The sequence below is a fragment of the Mustela putorius genome, unplaced genomic scaffold, assembly GCF_011764305.1.
Source record: "Mustela putorius furo isolate JIRA1106 unplaced genomic scaffold, ASM1176430v1.1 tig00537350_pilon_pilon_pilon, whole genome shotgun sequence".
NCBI lineage: Eukaryota > Metazoa > Chordata > Mammalia > Carnivora > Mustelidae > Mustela > Mustela putorius.
In genome coordinates this window covers 24,456,456-24,472,007 of record NW_025422471.1, presented here as the reverse complement: position 1 = coordinate 24,472,007, position 15,552 = coordinate 24,456,456, and the positions used below count along the sequence as shown (strand labels likewise).

Genomic DNA, 15,552 nt, shown 5'->3' with positions numbered 1-15,552 from the left:
AAATAGTGTTGGGAGGGATGCCTGGGTTTTTCAGGCAGTTAGTTAAGTGTCTGCCTTCTGCTGAGATCATGATCTCAGGGTGCTGGGATCAAGCCCTGCTTTGGGCTACCTGCTTGGTGGGGAGTCTGCTTCTCTTTTGCCATCTGCCCCCACTCCCTTGCTCGTGCTCTCTCTTTCTCACTCTCTCAAATAAAATCTTAAAAAACAAAAACAAAAAACCAGTATGGAGATAAGCAATCACTTTTTTTAAAGCAATATTCCTCACTATAAATGGTTAAAAAATCAAACTAGTGGAAATTTGGGTATTTTAACCATCTATAGTGAGGAATGTTGCTAAGGATTTTTAAATATAAAAGTTAAGCTTAAAGCCCTTGGTTTCTTTGTATCCTTGTTCTCAGCTTCAGGGGGCTTCATAAAATTGAGAAAACTCATTGCCTTTTCTTCAAACAATTTCTGATGCTTATTGTACATTGTTTTTATTCCTTTGGGGGTCTATTATTTTTCACTGAGGATAGAAAGACTGCTTTTAGAGGTTTTCAAAATAGAATAAGAGGGGTTTCATTTTGTTTTAATTCTTCAGCTGTGTATTTCTACAACAGAAATGAACAGCTGTCCCCCTACCGCTCTGGTAGTTAATTCCCTCATTGGATTTTTTTTTTTTAAAGATTTTATTTATTTATTTGACAGGCAGAGATCACAAGTAGGCAGAGAGGCAGGCAGAGAGAGGAGGGAAGCTCAACAGGGAGCCCGATGCGGGGCTTGATCCCAGGACCCTGGGATCATGACCTGAGCAGAAGGCAGAGGCTTTAACCCACTGAACCACCCAGCACCCCCCTCCATTGGATTTTAAGTAACTGCGTTTTGAGTTCTTCGAGCAACATTCCATGTGGTGGCTTGGGTAGGAAGTCTGAAGGTGCCTTGTTCACAGCAGGGTAAAAGGCAGGGTCTAGTAATTTGAAACAAACCTTCAGCCAGCACAAGGGTTAAAGGGCTTCATGTCACTGTGCTCATGAGATTTGCTTTGAGCCAGGGCACTGAACGCTTTGGAAGGTCTCCTCAGATTCAGAACTTGTCTAGGTCCTAAGTACATAGCGCTAAGTAGATTCTCTAACTTCTCAGTCCTCCCGGACTGGAGCTGGAGGGGTTGGTCCCGTTGTGGGGGTCGTAACGAAAAGGTTCATGTTAGTACTAGAAATAAATGTGAAGTTGGTTGGTGGACTTGACCCCAGCGGGCCGTGATGCTAGGAGACTGGATTTGCCCCATGTGCGGATCCCTTTCCACAGCAGCTTAAGTTTGGCTGGTCAGGGGCCTCTCTCCCCAGTCCTGAGCCTCCAGCATGACAGCAGCCCCTGTGGTGGGGAAAGGAGAGCCAGAGTCCTTCACAGAAGGCCAGAGAAGGACCAAATGGTCAGTTTCTTCCCTTATGCTTCGCATGGTTCTGCCTCAAGCATCTCTAACTTCCTTCCCTCTTTTGGAGAAGGGTATGTGTGCCTGTTTCACTTCTCCTGCATACCCTATATCTGGGCCCTGCAGTCAGGGTGTGATGACCCATTCTGTGACCTCCCCAGCTCTTTCTAGGACCTCGAAAGAACCCACCTGCGCCTCAGAGTCAGGGAGTCCGCTCTGTCACTTACTGCCATTGGGGAAAATGGGGCTCTTTATTACACAATGCCAGAATAATTATAGTCTAATTATATAATAGTTTTCTTTGCAATTCCTCCCCCAGCTGCAGCTAAATACGTGACATTACTAGCATTCTGCAAGGGCAGGCTGTACTGCACGGAAGATGTCAAATGTTGAAGGTAGAAACTTTTGTCCGGGTCTTGGTTTGTGGTAATGAAGTTTCACCAAGACAAAAGAAGGATCATGTGATCAAACAGATACTTAATTTTGAAATTCTGTGATAAAGAATAACTTCTGAAGAGAAGAAATAAATCCTGTGTCTGCATGCTTGAGGAATTCCTGTATTAAACAGGACAAGTCATGGGGACTGGGGAAAGATGGGGTAAATGATGACCACTTACTTCTATCAATGTTTCTATGTCTTTATGATGAAAAGAGCTGCTATCTAAAGTGCAGATAAGATTTAGCTCCTTAGCGGGAATTTAAACTGATCGGTTCATACTGACATGGTACGAGCTATTATATTTTATTGGTCTGATATTTGTTAGCCAGGACTTGGACTCAAATCGTCAGGTTTAGTTTACTCCCGATCTTAGGACTGTAGCAGCCCTCCATTTCAGCAAGAGCCTGAGTGTCTGAGGGACAGAACTTTATAGTCCACGGAATGCTATACTTCTCAGTATCCATAGATGTTTCTAGAGGGCCATATCCTGGCATAGACCCTGGTGACCGGCCCTTTGCTCCAGGAATAGAGTCCAGCTGTGAAGCCTTCAAGTCACTGGTCCCTGTGGCTTCGCTGCCAGGGTTGCTGCTGACCAGGAACAAGTCTGTGAGCCGCTGGCCATTGCTGCTTCGCTCTTCCTGCCCCTCCTGGACCCTGCTGGCCTGTGGATTGCGGTTCAGGTTTAAGTTTCCCTGAAGCCAGCACGGCAGGCCTACCTTGTTGCAGGCAGGCTTGGCTGGTATATGTGTGTGGTGAGCAGATGCTAGAGTATCCTTGGCAGGGGGATGGGGGTGGTACAGGAGATAACACAACCCGACCATCCCCGCCCCAGTGGACAGGGGAAAACACTGAGAGCCAGGGAGACTCTGGACATGATCACTGCTACCCAGGATGTCAGTGGCAGTGTTGGGGGGCTGGGGGGTGGTCCAGGCACCCTCCTATTCGGTCTGAGAACCCCCGCACCCCATCATACCGTGATGTTCTTTGTAGATGTCACACCAGGGCCCCTCTGATACTTGCTGTGTGCATCAGGACCTTCAGGGGCCCTTACGAAGGTGAGGGATCCTGGTTCCATGGCTTGCCCTCCATGGGTTTCCACGTCGAGTTTACCCTCCCCTTGTGTTGTTTCCAGTTTTCCAACTTCTTAACCTGAAAGATATAAAACTCAATCTGAGGCACAGTTACATGGTTCCCGAGAACAGAAAATGAGTACCGCTAAGGATCTTCTGCATGAAGACTATCAATAATTAATAAAGCAATTAAATTTTCAAACTCTAGGAATATGATTTAAATAGATTACCTCACTTTGCTGCAGGTTTATTTAAATAGAACCATCAACCAAATTAGTTTTAAAGCCTGGGTCTGAACAGTGCCATCCAGCCTGTCCCTGGGAGAAAACAGCCTACTGGCTCCACTCACGTTCTCCCTCGACCATTGGTACGAATTTGCCTTGTTCCACTGGGTGTTACACCAAGCGTTTTATGCTTTGTGGATCATCACACAAGGAATATTTCATAGATAAATTTTGGCAGTGGGAGCCGAGGTCTTCCATACAAGCAGCTCTCGAGTTATAAAAACAGCAGCAGGCTGAGGTACCTGTTTAAAGGTTTAGGTAAGACGGACAGGCACTTTCAGAAAATGGGCAGGAGAGGAATTTGTCACTTGATAAAGTAAGTTACAGCTCAGTTATCCAGCTCTCAAATGGAAGGGTTAATCCACACATGGTGTGCTCTTCCACACGGGACTCCTGGAGGATGGGATACCCTCTCTTGTGCTGCCGGGCAGGGTTCGGGAGCCACCTGCCTGGAAAATACTACTGACGACACTAGCTCTTGCTTGTCTCTTCGTGAAAGGCAGTGTAGTCGGGGCTTTGGTAATAATTTGAAAATCTTCTTTTATTCTTTTTTTTCCTCTGTTTAAATGATCTCATTTACAAATGCAACAAGGGCATTAAGACAGTCCACGGTCCAAATTAGACTGGTGCCATTGAAATAAAGAAATGTACTGCATCTGTCAAGAATCTCTGAGGAGTTGGGCGTATCTTCTCTGCCTACCCCATCGTGGTTACTTACCTAGCGGCTCACACCGGTCTCTTCATCTCTGCAGCCATGGGACCCGTACTCTTCAATGGAATAAAATCTTTTACTCACCATCCAGATTACCTTGCTAATATTGAATATGGTTTTCGGTTAGATATTTCAGGGATACTCATGAGAGAGGATAGGTTATGATTCATTTTTCTTCTCAGCACTAGCCTTTGAAAGAGTTAGAGAGTTAAGGACATACTGTCGTGGGAACTTATAAATATAATACTAAGGATTATATGCTGAATTCTTTTTTTTTAAAAAGATTTTATTTATTAAGTTGAGAGAGGGATGGGGAGAGGCAGAGTGAGAGGGACAAGCAGACTCCCCAGTGAGCAGGGAGCCTGAGGTGGGGCTCAGTCTCGGGACCTGGAGACCACAACATGAGCCAAAGGCAGACACTTTACCATCTGAGCCACCCAGGCGCCCCTGCTGAATTCTTACATTATTCAAAGCACTTTGAGAAATGCCTCCCATAAACTGTTTTGATTTTTTTTTACTGCAACCTATAAAATGGGTGTTATTCTCATTTTGTAGAAGAGAAAGCTAGGGACCAGCAAGGATACAAAATTCCCATAACTGGCAAAATACAGAATCAGACTTGACTGTTTTTTCTGCCCTGTCCCTTGTCAATAGTTTAAAACGATGGCTAAGGTAGCTGCCTCTATGAGTGGAAAAAATTACTAACCTCTTAAGAGTCTGTTTTATAAGGAGCAAAATCAATGAAGTAAATCTGCCTTTTTTTTTTTTTTTTTGTAATGAGTAAGAAAGCCCTCCCTGGGATTCTTTAAATAGCCAGTACAAATAGCAAAGCTGTAGTAACTAGCTACATACTTTCTGTGTTAGGTAGTAAATAACTTGCTGTATTTGGAGTTGCACTAGGTTAGAAGGTCCTTAAAATTCTAACCAAGAAACTGAGAAGCTGAAATGATTTCGAATATTCTCCTTGGACAAGAAAGGTCACCAAGGCAAGTGCCTACCTGGAAGGCTGTATGAGTAGAGTAACCAGGCCAGGGGAATTCTGCCAGATCTGCCTTCCATCATGCCAGGGGCTGTGGCTGAAGGCAAAGTACCATATAAAGGCTTGTTTATTAGAGACGATGAAAGTAAGGAGGAAAAAAAATGTCCCTGCAGTCTGTTGCAGAAGGGCAGACAGAATACCTGAGATTCAGTTTGGGCTTAATTGAGTTCTCCTCATTGCTGGAGTCTTGACTTCTCCCTGGCCACACTAGCAATGACACAGAAGAGCACTGACATAGACTCAGGAGACTTAGAAGAGGGTCTCCTGCAGCTGAGTTTTCTCGTGTCAGTGTTAAGGTTTCATTTGGCACATAGGTAGCTCATTCCATAATCCGTGAAGAGTTGGCTGGATTATAGTCCTTGGTGTCCTAGTCACAGAAATGGATACTATTGTTTATTCAAATTAACTCGTCGAGTTTGAAAGGCTAGGGCATTTATTTTCCTTCCAAAAGGGCATGGTTTTAATGAATTGTGGACAACTGTTTACTTTGATAAATTAACACATAAATGCAATTGGTTTTATGGCTGCACTAACGTCCGTCTTCTGCAATTTCAGGGCCTGTAATTCAGTGTTTACAGCCTTAGACCACTGTCATGAAGCCATAGAAATTACAAGTGATGACCATGTGATTCAGGTACGGAGACACTTTTTACCTGGAGATGTGAAAATAGAAACTCTCAAGTTTGAGCCATCCTTTTTCCAGGGACCTTGCCATAAGTCTTACATTTTTATATATTATCTTTGGAGAAAAGGACATCAAAGTATATGAAGAAAACTGATGGGTTTAGTTTCAGAACTAGATATCCAACGAGAATAAACAACGAGTTAGATTAGAACCTGTGATTTCTTTGACCAAGACAGGTGAAATTCTTTGACCGTTTGTAAAGACAGCATTTACATGACAGAAGTAAGTCAGAATTACAGAGTAAATGATGAATGCCTGTGGGGATGAAATATTTCAACAGTCCTCATTTATTTGCCTACAGTTGGTTTCATAATTATAGAGCTATCTTGTATGGTCAAGTTACCTTCTGAAGGAAATGTGTATAGTACACAAAGCTTTTTTGAAGTAAAGTCCTCTTGTTCTGTTTGTTGGGAGGTAAGACCTTTACACTTCAACAGTATTCTGAAATGTAGACTTGACCATCAGTAGTACCAGCCTGCCTGCGGTTGGCTCACACAATGGCACTGAGTTTACGCTTGGTACACTTGGGGTCATCAGTAGAAACCAGACACGGTGCCCCACGACAGAGCCCCCACTGCACACAGACAAACCCTGTTCTCAGGCCCAACCATCAGCAGGCTACCCTGCCTAGGCCCCCTCATAAACAGGTCCATACCATTACCTCCTTTCCCTTCACTGACTGTGAAAGAGTGCTCCATAATACAGATGGGGAAACTGAGGCCAGCAAGGTCAAGGAATTTACTCAAGAAAAGCCCCAGTAGTAAATATTGGAACCAAAATATGTAGCCATGTCTTTCTGACTGCAGAGCCTTCCTTCCTGGTTCCTGGTCTGTCTATAGACGTTTTCTGGCTATTTGGTGAAGTGAGTCTAGAAACTTCCTCGTGTTGCTTCTTGTCACTGCCTGCCTGCACACACACAGGTCTGCACCCTGCACCACAGAGGAAACCAGACATGTTTGCTACTGACCGAGTACACATTTCCCATTCCCCTCACTTACATCCAGACCAGAACGCTCAATTCCAGTCCGTTCTTCTATAGTGAGCATTCTAAGTGGTTCTGAACCTTTGGTCTCTGGGGTGAGGGGTGGGGATGCTGTGGTGCTGTGCTGCCGTCATCCCCTCCCCCCACTTTACCATGAACAGGAAGGAAGGGACTACCCCTTTAAAAGCTGCTGGTGATCTGCTTTTAAAACTCAAAAGCAAGGAGAAAGAAGTTGAATAGAGGATGTTATGTTTAAGGGGGAAGTAAAATGACAGCTGTGTTACGGATTTCAAGAGGAGTCCTCGTGGCCAGGATATCTCACATATGTTCTTGCTTCGTACCGGGGCCCTTCTTGAGGCATGGCCACCAAAGAGTGTGTACCTCTGTGTGACTATGTTTCAGACACTAGGGGGTAGTACCTTCAGGAACAATATTTACCTACTCATCCCTTCATCTCAACTATTCATGACATTTACACGAAGCTTGCCATAGGCCAGGCACAGTACTCAGCACTTTAGACATTCTTATTTAGTTCTTAAAGCCATTTTATGAACCAGGCACTACTGTTGCAGCCATTTTACGGAGGAGGAAACTGAAAGCCAGAGAAGACAAGTAACTTGCCCATAGTCATGGAGCGGGTAAATGGCAGAGCTGGGATTTGAACTTGAGCCTGTTGGCTCCAGAGTCCACGTCCTAGAGTACTGGCTGCGTTCCAAGGTTACAGTAACCCTAGCACGAGCAAAAGGCCATGACTTCTATCCATATCTTCAACTTAAGAGTGAAGGTAGACAGAATAAACACGCAGGAAAATGTATGAGAATTCAGCCAACAAGGAAAACGGTACTTACGTCACGTATTTACTAAACAGTCCTGAGTCTCCAGGGATAAATCCAAAGTAGCCTTGCCCTCGAAGAATTTTGTGTCTAATCGGGGAGAGAGATAATAAACAAAAATTGGGACTGAGCGTGAGAAGTCACTGGCAGCCTACAAAGGAGAGACTAGGAGCCTGTAGGAGTGGTACCAGCTCGGACTAGGCAGGGGTCAAGGATGGCTTGCTAGAGGAGGGAGGGACAGAGCAGACTTGGCAGGGCATGGAGGTGGGCAAGGGTATTGTAAGTAGAGAGAGCATGTGGGCTGAGGCCCAGAGGTGAGAGGCCATGCGGCCCAGCCCCAGAAAGGTGGTGCCCACCACAGGTAGGTGATGGGAAGTCAGTGAAGACAATGTCACCACCCCTTCTCTTCTGTCACTCCTACAAGGCCACCTGCTAAGGCTCCAGAGCAACCTCGAACCCCTCCAGATTCTGGATTTCATGGTGTCAGTAGAAGCTTTGTTCTCAAGGGACTAGCTCCCCAAGAGACCCCACATCACCTGGGTTCTTACTGCGGTCCTTGTAATGGAGCGCAGGAGTGACTGATAATGGTTTGCAAGAATGTGTCTGAACCAGCAGATGGATGTGCTTGTTGCCCAAAGAAATCCATGACTTAGAAGCCATATGGTCCTATTTTCCCCCATGTTCTTTGTCTCGTTCCCCTCATTCAGCTTCTCATCCAGGAATTATTCTTTCAGAAGAAATGGGAGGCTGAGCTGGGAGTCAGGCAAGGAAGTAGCTCTGAATTCTAGGGCCCCGGGCAGAACTGTGGAAAGAAACCTGTTAGTAAGCTGGCCTCAAAATATGCTAAGGGCGTCTCTTCTCATGCCCATGTGTGCCCAGTGCTGAAAGGGCTGCTTTCTGCCCTAACTACTTAATTACATGTATTGTTCACAAGAGCTGGAAGGTGGCCCCAAGCCGTCGCATCAGTTAGTAGATAGTGGCAATCAGAAAGGAGGCACAGGAGATTAAATCTCGGTCTTGCAGAGAGGCAGCTAACATAAACCCACCACCTGTTGAACTAAGTAATTTTTATTCTAGCTCCTTTTTGTTTTTGTTTATTTTTGTTTTTTATTTCATGGGCAGTTGAAGACGAGTAAGGCCCCCGAGAGGCTACTGTCCTCAATGAGGGCTTCTGGCTCTTGTCTGCTAAGGGATGTCTTCCAGTGTCCCAGAAGGAACCAAGAGGCCGGTGTGCTCAGTGAGCACATTACCGCTCATGAGTGAGGCAGCCACTCTGGGCACTGTAGTGGCAAGGGGAGGACCAGTTGACACCTACCTCAGAGAGTGCTTATCCTGGAACTTCTCTTTGATTGTCCAATGTGTTCCTCTGTGTGCCGGCGAGTGCTCCTGGGGGCACGCAGTGTACCCGCACTCACCTCTAACCACCTCCTGTTCACAGTACGTCAACCCAGCCTTTGAAAGAATGATGGGCTACCACAAAGGCGAGCTGCTGGGCAAGGAGCTCGCCGAGCTGCCCAAAAGTGATAAAAACCGGGCCGACCTTCTCGATACCATCAACACGTGCATCAAGAAAGGCAAGGTCAGTGAAAGAGCTCTGCAAACTCCTCCCCAAAGCTTTTTTTTTTCCCCCCAATGAGCTCTATGTCATGTCATGCCATGTCATTAAGATGAGCTCTTCTCCTAAGATGATGATAATTCACTGAAAGATCTCTTGTGTTTGCAAAACAAGTCAATTGTTGGATTAATTTTGGATCCCAAACAAATGTGGTCCTTAACGGTTCTGTAGAATCTGATGAGTTTGCATCAGGAGAGTTTATCCTTGGGGTGAAGATAGCCAACCCATCATTGCTATAGGTTCATTCCTGTCTCTGAGCCAGGCTCCCGCAGACAGCTGTCGTGTCAGTGTATCCGGGGCAGTGAGTACCATAGGCACCTTTCCTCAAGCTCCCCCCTCCAGAGGAGGAGTGTGTCTCCTGCCACCGGAGCTCCCTGGGCATTGTCTTTAAGAATTCAGAATGTTTGCTCATACGATTTCTCTCATCCTGCTTCCTCCAATGTAAGTAGTTAAATAAGCACTGTATTCGTTTAACGAGGGACCACTTTTTAGGAAAAAAATAAGTTTGGGTTTATATGACATCGATTTTTTTTAACCGTAGGGGCAGTGAGCCTGACTACTGGCAGAGAAGTCTTGGGTAGGATGCCCCGTAGGAGAGTAGGAAGAGGACAGGTTTCGAGGAGAATTAAGAGACGAGAATTTACAACCATGTTCTCCACTTCCTAATGTGGGCAAATTAGTCACACCCTCTGAGCCTCGGCTTACCTATCTCTAAGGTTGATAATACCAATCTCAGAGGTTGCTATCAATATTTTAAGGAAGACCCTGTAAGAATCCCTTGACCTGGGGCTGCTACACCCAGAGGTCAGAGAGTGGCAACTCAGCCCACTCTTCAACTGTCCTTGGACCCTGAAAGGTCAGCCTGGAGGTGGACACGTTTGTCTTTGGGGTTTTTGTGCATCGTGACCATGAGTCTTAGGTAGTAAGCATTACAGTGGGTATAATGATGGAGTGTTTAGTGGAATGGTACTGCTTAACTTGATGAGACCCTCTATAGAAGCAGCCATAAGCTTTGACGGAAGGATTTTAAAAGCTATCTTTGTCTATGTAGGAGTGGCAGGGGGTTTACTATGCAAGACGGAAATCTGGGGACAGCATCCAACAGCACGTGAAGATCACTCCAGTGATTGGCCAAGGAGGGTGAGAGCGAACTTGTTGATTTCTTTTAGTTGAAGGGCTCATGTACGCATTGGGTTTACGTATTGAAATGCCACTGTAAGCGTTAGGCCCCCAAACATGGTAGATTGCGGCTGTGCATAGGATATACTGTGGACAATTCCATGTGGCTGGCAACAGCCCTCAGACGTGGCTTTCTCTCCCCATCTCTCCTGCCGATGGGCTTTACAAGACATCTCCCCAGCTGCCCACCTTCACCTGCTCATCTGTGGTTCCACCATCCCCACTACCCTCTAAAGGAGCTGTGTTTAGACTTCCCCTGTTATAGCAACAACAAAACAACAGGGCTCGCTGGCCTCGGCCCTGCCCCTGAGTCAGCCTTCTCTCCTTGAGGCAGTGGCTCTGTAGTGCTTCTTTCCGGGCTGGCTCTGGGCTTGTTGCACACGGCAGAGAGCCCTGGAGGTCATGTTTATGTGGAGAAAGATGTGTTTGACCAGAAGCTGAGGTGATCTGATTTCATTTCATCTCAGATTATCAGAGAAGACTATTCAAGAAGGTAAATACGTAATTTCTCTTCCTTCTCCCAGTTAAACTTTGTGAGAGGGTTTACAAAGCCAAACAGGATCCCCAAAGAGTATATCACTGAGGAGCCTTTATAAACTGACTAGAAGGTCAACAGTAGCTTCATAGCACAGTTTAGGAGGGACACCTGTTGTCCTGTGATGTTTTGAAAGAAGAGGTATGAGTCGTCTGCCTAGTAACCGGGAGTGGAAGGTCCTGCCTGTGACTCTTAGCACTACCTGAGTTCCTTCCAAATCGTCGGGTGGTTAGAAATCAAAACATTCTGTATAGTGAGCAAAGTGCTTGGAAGTCTTTTCCTCTCCAATTTTACTTGTTGGGTAAATTTTGAAATTGTTACCCCTCAGTTCAGAGACCACTGTCTGTGTTTCCTGCCATTTAGCTTCCCTCTGAGTGTTGGGGCCCTGGCAGGCTGACAAGGGTTATGAGCACGGAATAAGTCCTCCTGGGTCCCCTTGGCATGGCCCTTTCCACCAGCAGAGGCCATGATGGCTGTCATGTTGGTATTATCACCACCCTTAGACCATCTTCTCAGAACACTTGAGCTAAGATGGACTCTGTGTGTGTGACCAGCATTCTTAGGTAACCAAGGCAGAGGAGACACTATTGCTTGGTAATTTCTGTCAGAATGAATTTTTCTGATCTTTCTGATTTTACAGGTAAGAGAGAAGCTCTTTTGTCTAGAGGTAGTGTTATTTTTTCCTCCCACTGGTAGGTAGTGTACGGTCAGAAGAAATTCTTATTAAATGTATGTAAATTTCACCCATTCCGGTTCAGTGAAGCTCATTATAGAATAACCGGCATTTTCTACGCTCTCTTCAGGTTCTTCTAGAGGAAGTTGAATCAAAGGAAGAGAGACAGAGGGGAGACTCTTTCTATTCCTATAAAGTCTCCCATAAACTTCTGGAATTGCTGGTTCTACTGTCAGTAGAAAAATCTACCTTGAACTGACTTTTGTGCCGGCCTGAGGCAGCTGTAGTCTCTTTCTGGTCTCCCTTGTGGTCATGGGCAAGACTTTAGGCTGTTTTGGCCTTCTGTCCATAACCTTGAATTAAGACGAGTTTTCTCTGCCTGAAAAATGCCCTCACGGTGATGACCACGCTGTGAAAGAATATGGAATATTAACGTAAAAACAGCAGCCATGTAATTTGGTCATTGTCCAAATGAGTCTTTTGCTTTTTATATCAGCTGTAAAATTATTAGTGTCAGTGGAATTAAAACCAATTTTGCCTGGAGTAGGCTTTTATCCTATCACGGAAGATACCTAGGAGACAAGCTTCGGGAGTCTTTAGCAAGATGAAATACCCATTAGGAAAGTGCTTCTGAGCCAACTGTGACTAATAGGGAAGCCCAGTTTCCAAAGGCATGTGTGGGCTCTGTACGAAGAGTGGGTTTTCCATAGACTATGTTTTGTTAAAAATTTAAATCTTCCCTGGAATGGACCCTGGGGTTTCGCTTTAAGAAACTCTGTTGATGTTTTCATTTGCTGATTTGTTGAATCATCTCCTATCTGAATCACTAATAACTGATCATTTATGTTATTAGGAAAATTAGGCATTTTGTCTCCCTCAAGAAACTGTGTTGTACCACTGACAATAATAAGCAGGTATGGTATTCCGTTTCCTTCCTTTGCTTTGTCAGCTTGACCATGCATTACTTTCCCATCACTGTTCTCTGCTTGTCTTTCTGTTTAGGAGGCTTATGGCAAAATTAGGCTCCTTTAACAAATAGTTAAGGAAAAAATCTCCTGCAAGCTTCTGCTGCTTTATTAAGAATGCACATCAGTTATGATTTAGTTTGTGACCCCACCACTAAAGACTAATATACTTAATAAGAGCATAAAATTCTTCTTCCAAATAAAAACTGTTCTATTTTTTCTATCTTAACTTCTTTTTTTTTCTATCTTAACTTCTTAAACAAATGACAAACATATATGTATTTGAGCATTTCCCTCCTACAAATTCCTATCAAAAACAGTCGGTCCAAATTAGTAAAAATTAGTACTATGAACACTATTTCATTTTACTATTACATCATGTAGAATAATACATTAGAATCTTGTTTTCAGGAGTAACGGAATTTTAATAAATTGCTATGAAAGTGAAGAGCTTTAAAAGAGTTTTATCGTAGAGAGCAATTTTGATATTGGTATATCTTTTAATTATACTTTTAATACTGGCTTATGCATATTTTCATTCATGCTTTAAAATTTATTGGTTAAAAAGTACTGAAGAAGTGTAATTACCAGTAATCTATGTTTGAAAACATGAAATATGGCCTTGGGGGTATATGGAGATTTTAAAAGAAGGAATAATCTCTTGAAAGGATATGGAGGTCTTTGGGGGGCATAATACATTTTAGGGGAGCATGTTGGGGAGTTGGATAGCGTAGGATCTGACAGTAGAGGCTGGCCAGGCAAGGAGAGGAACTGCTGGGTGATAGAGCCAGTGGATGCCTGGGCTCACACCCCCTCACCCCCCTCACCCCCCACCCCCCCACTCCATCCCCGAGTAGGCATCTTCTGGAGGGGAGGAGGGTCTGGGCGCTGCGAGCCTGTGACTTTCAGCTGCTGACTCGGCCCATGGAAAGTACCCATGCCTCACACTTTTAATAAAAAAATAATGATTCAATACTTGTGTCAAATTGAAGTGATCACTGCAAAATGATCACTAAAGTCAGTCAAATTAACATGAATCACCAGACATAATTACAAAATTTTTTCTAGGGACAAGATCTTCTTTTGAGACCTATTCTCTTAGCAGCTTTCAAATTTATATTGCAGCGTTAATGATAGTCATGGTACTATACATTATACCCCCATGACTTACTTATTTTATAAGTGGAAGTTTGTACTTTTGACCCTCTTCATGCATTTCACCTCCCTCCTGCCCCTACCCTGCCTCTAGCAGCCAATCTGTTCTTTGTATCTTTTTATATTTGGTTTTTCATTTTGGGTTTTGCTTCTACGTATAAGTGATACCATATAGTATCTGTGTTTTTCTTCATCTATCTTATTTTACTTAGCATAATGACCTTAAGTTCCATCCATGTTGTCAGAAATAGCAAGATTTCCTTCCTTCTGATGGCTGAATAATGCTCCTTTGTATACCTTTTCCACATTTTTCTGTCCATTCATCCATCAGTGGACACTTAGGTGGTTTCTGGGTCTTGGCTGTTGTAAACTGCGGTGCCATGAACCTAGGAATGCATATATCTTCTCAAGTTAGTGTTTTCCTTTCTTTTGGATAAATGTCCAGGAATAAATTGCTAGAACATATTATAGCTCCATTTTAAATCTGAGGAACCTCCACAGTGTTGTGCCCATAGACATTCCCACCAACAGTGCCTGAGGGTCCCTTTTGTCCACATCTTAGCCATACTTGTCATTTCATATCTTTTTGACACTGACTGTTGTAACAGAGGTAAGTGGATAACCTCCTGGTGTTACCAATTTGCGTTGTCCTGATGACTAGTGGTGTTGAGCATTTTTGCATGTACCTGTTTGCCATCTTTAAGTCTTCTTTGAAAAAATGTCTATTCGGATCTTCTGCCAACTTTTAGGTCAGATTTTTTGTTTTGTTTGTTATTGGGTTGTATGAGTTCTTTATATATTTTGTATATTAACCCCCTTACCTAATATGACTTGCAAGTATTTTCTCCCTTTTGGTAAATTGCCTTTTTATTTTGTTGATAGTCTCCTTTGCTGTGCAGAAGCTTTTTAGTTTGACGGTAGTCTCAACCATTTATTTTTGTTGCATTTGCTTTTGGTGTCATACCTGAAAATTCATAGCCAAGACAGATGTCAAGGAGCTTAGTCCCTGTGTTGTCTTCTAGGCATTTATTGTTTCAGATATTATATATGTTCAAGTATTTCATCCATTTTGAATTGATTTTTCTCTGTGGTCTAAGATCATGGCCCAGTTTCATTCTTTTGCATATGGCTGTTAAGTTTTCCCAGTACCATTTATTGAACAGACTATCCCTTCCCCATTGTATACTGTAGGCTTGTCATAAATTGACCATATAGATGTGGGTTTATTTCTGGGCCCTCTATTCTGTTCCATTGATCTATGTGTCTCTTTTTATGCCAGCACCATACGGTTGGGTTTCCTGTAGCTTTGTGATGTAGTTTGAAATCAGGGAGCATGATACCTCCAGCTTTGTTGTTCTTTCTCAAGATTGATCTGACTATTCACAGTACTCTAGAACAGCGAAGGGAATGATTTAGTCCAACATAAAATGCCTCTTTCAACACGGAGAATTTCATCGAGAATCAGGAAGCTTTCACTTAGTATCATCGTCACATAGAAAGGCAAGTCCTCGGGGACCTCTGTGAAAGGAAGGGACTTGACTTCCATAGAAAAATAAATTCTCCCGGCAGCAGAGTTGACACATTGCAGGAGGAAGGATGTCTACGTGAGAGGTGACATGGCTGGAGGGAGAGGTGTAGGACATCCTGGTGGGTCTTCAGAGACAAACTACTGAACCCACGCAATGCAAGTCAGCCTGTCACGGGAGGTGAAGCTGCCGTGCAGGGCACAGCTCATTCATGCTCACGCTCATTCATGCAGACGCCAGAAATAAGCCAAGTACAGTTCACGTCCGAAATACAGCCTTCTGCTACCAACCTAGGCTCATTCCTCCTCCTTCCTCTCTTTATCGGTCAGTCAGACCCCCCAGTCTCCTTGTCACCAGTCTCTCTACAACCACATATCCCCCAGTTCTACCCATCCTTTGCCGTCCATCCCAAGGAATGTCAAGTGCCCTTCCCCTACTCAAGCCCCCAAGTT

At 44.2% G+C, this 15,552-nt stretch overlaps 1 protein-coding gene across 4 annotated transcripts in view; it reads left to right on the top strand.

Moving 5' to 3' along the window:
- The window catches only part of PDE8B (phosphodiesterase 8B), a 264,201-nt gene that overhangs the window by 162,830 nt on the left and 85,819 nt on the right, over nucleotides 1–15,552 (top strand). For all 4 annotated transcript variants that reach the window (XM_045074484.1, XM_045074483.1, XM_045074482.1 and 1 more), the window contains exons 7-10: nucleotides 5,508–5,586; nucleotides 8,891–9,031; nucleotides 10,119–10,207; nucleotides 12,308–12,368. In XM_045074484.1, coding sequence (XP_044930419.1) covers nucleotides 5,508–5,586; nucleotides 8,891–9,031; nucleotides 10,119–10,207; nucleotides 12,308–12,368 — 370 coding nt within the window. The remainder of the gene's footprint in view (nucleotides 1–5,507; nucleotides 5,587–8,890; nucleotides 9,032–10,118; nucleotides 10,208–12,307; nucleotides 12,369–15,552) is intronic.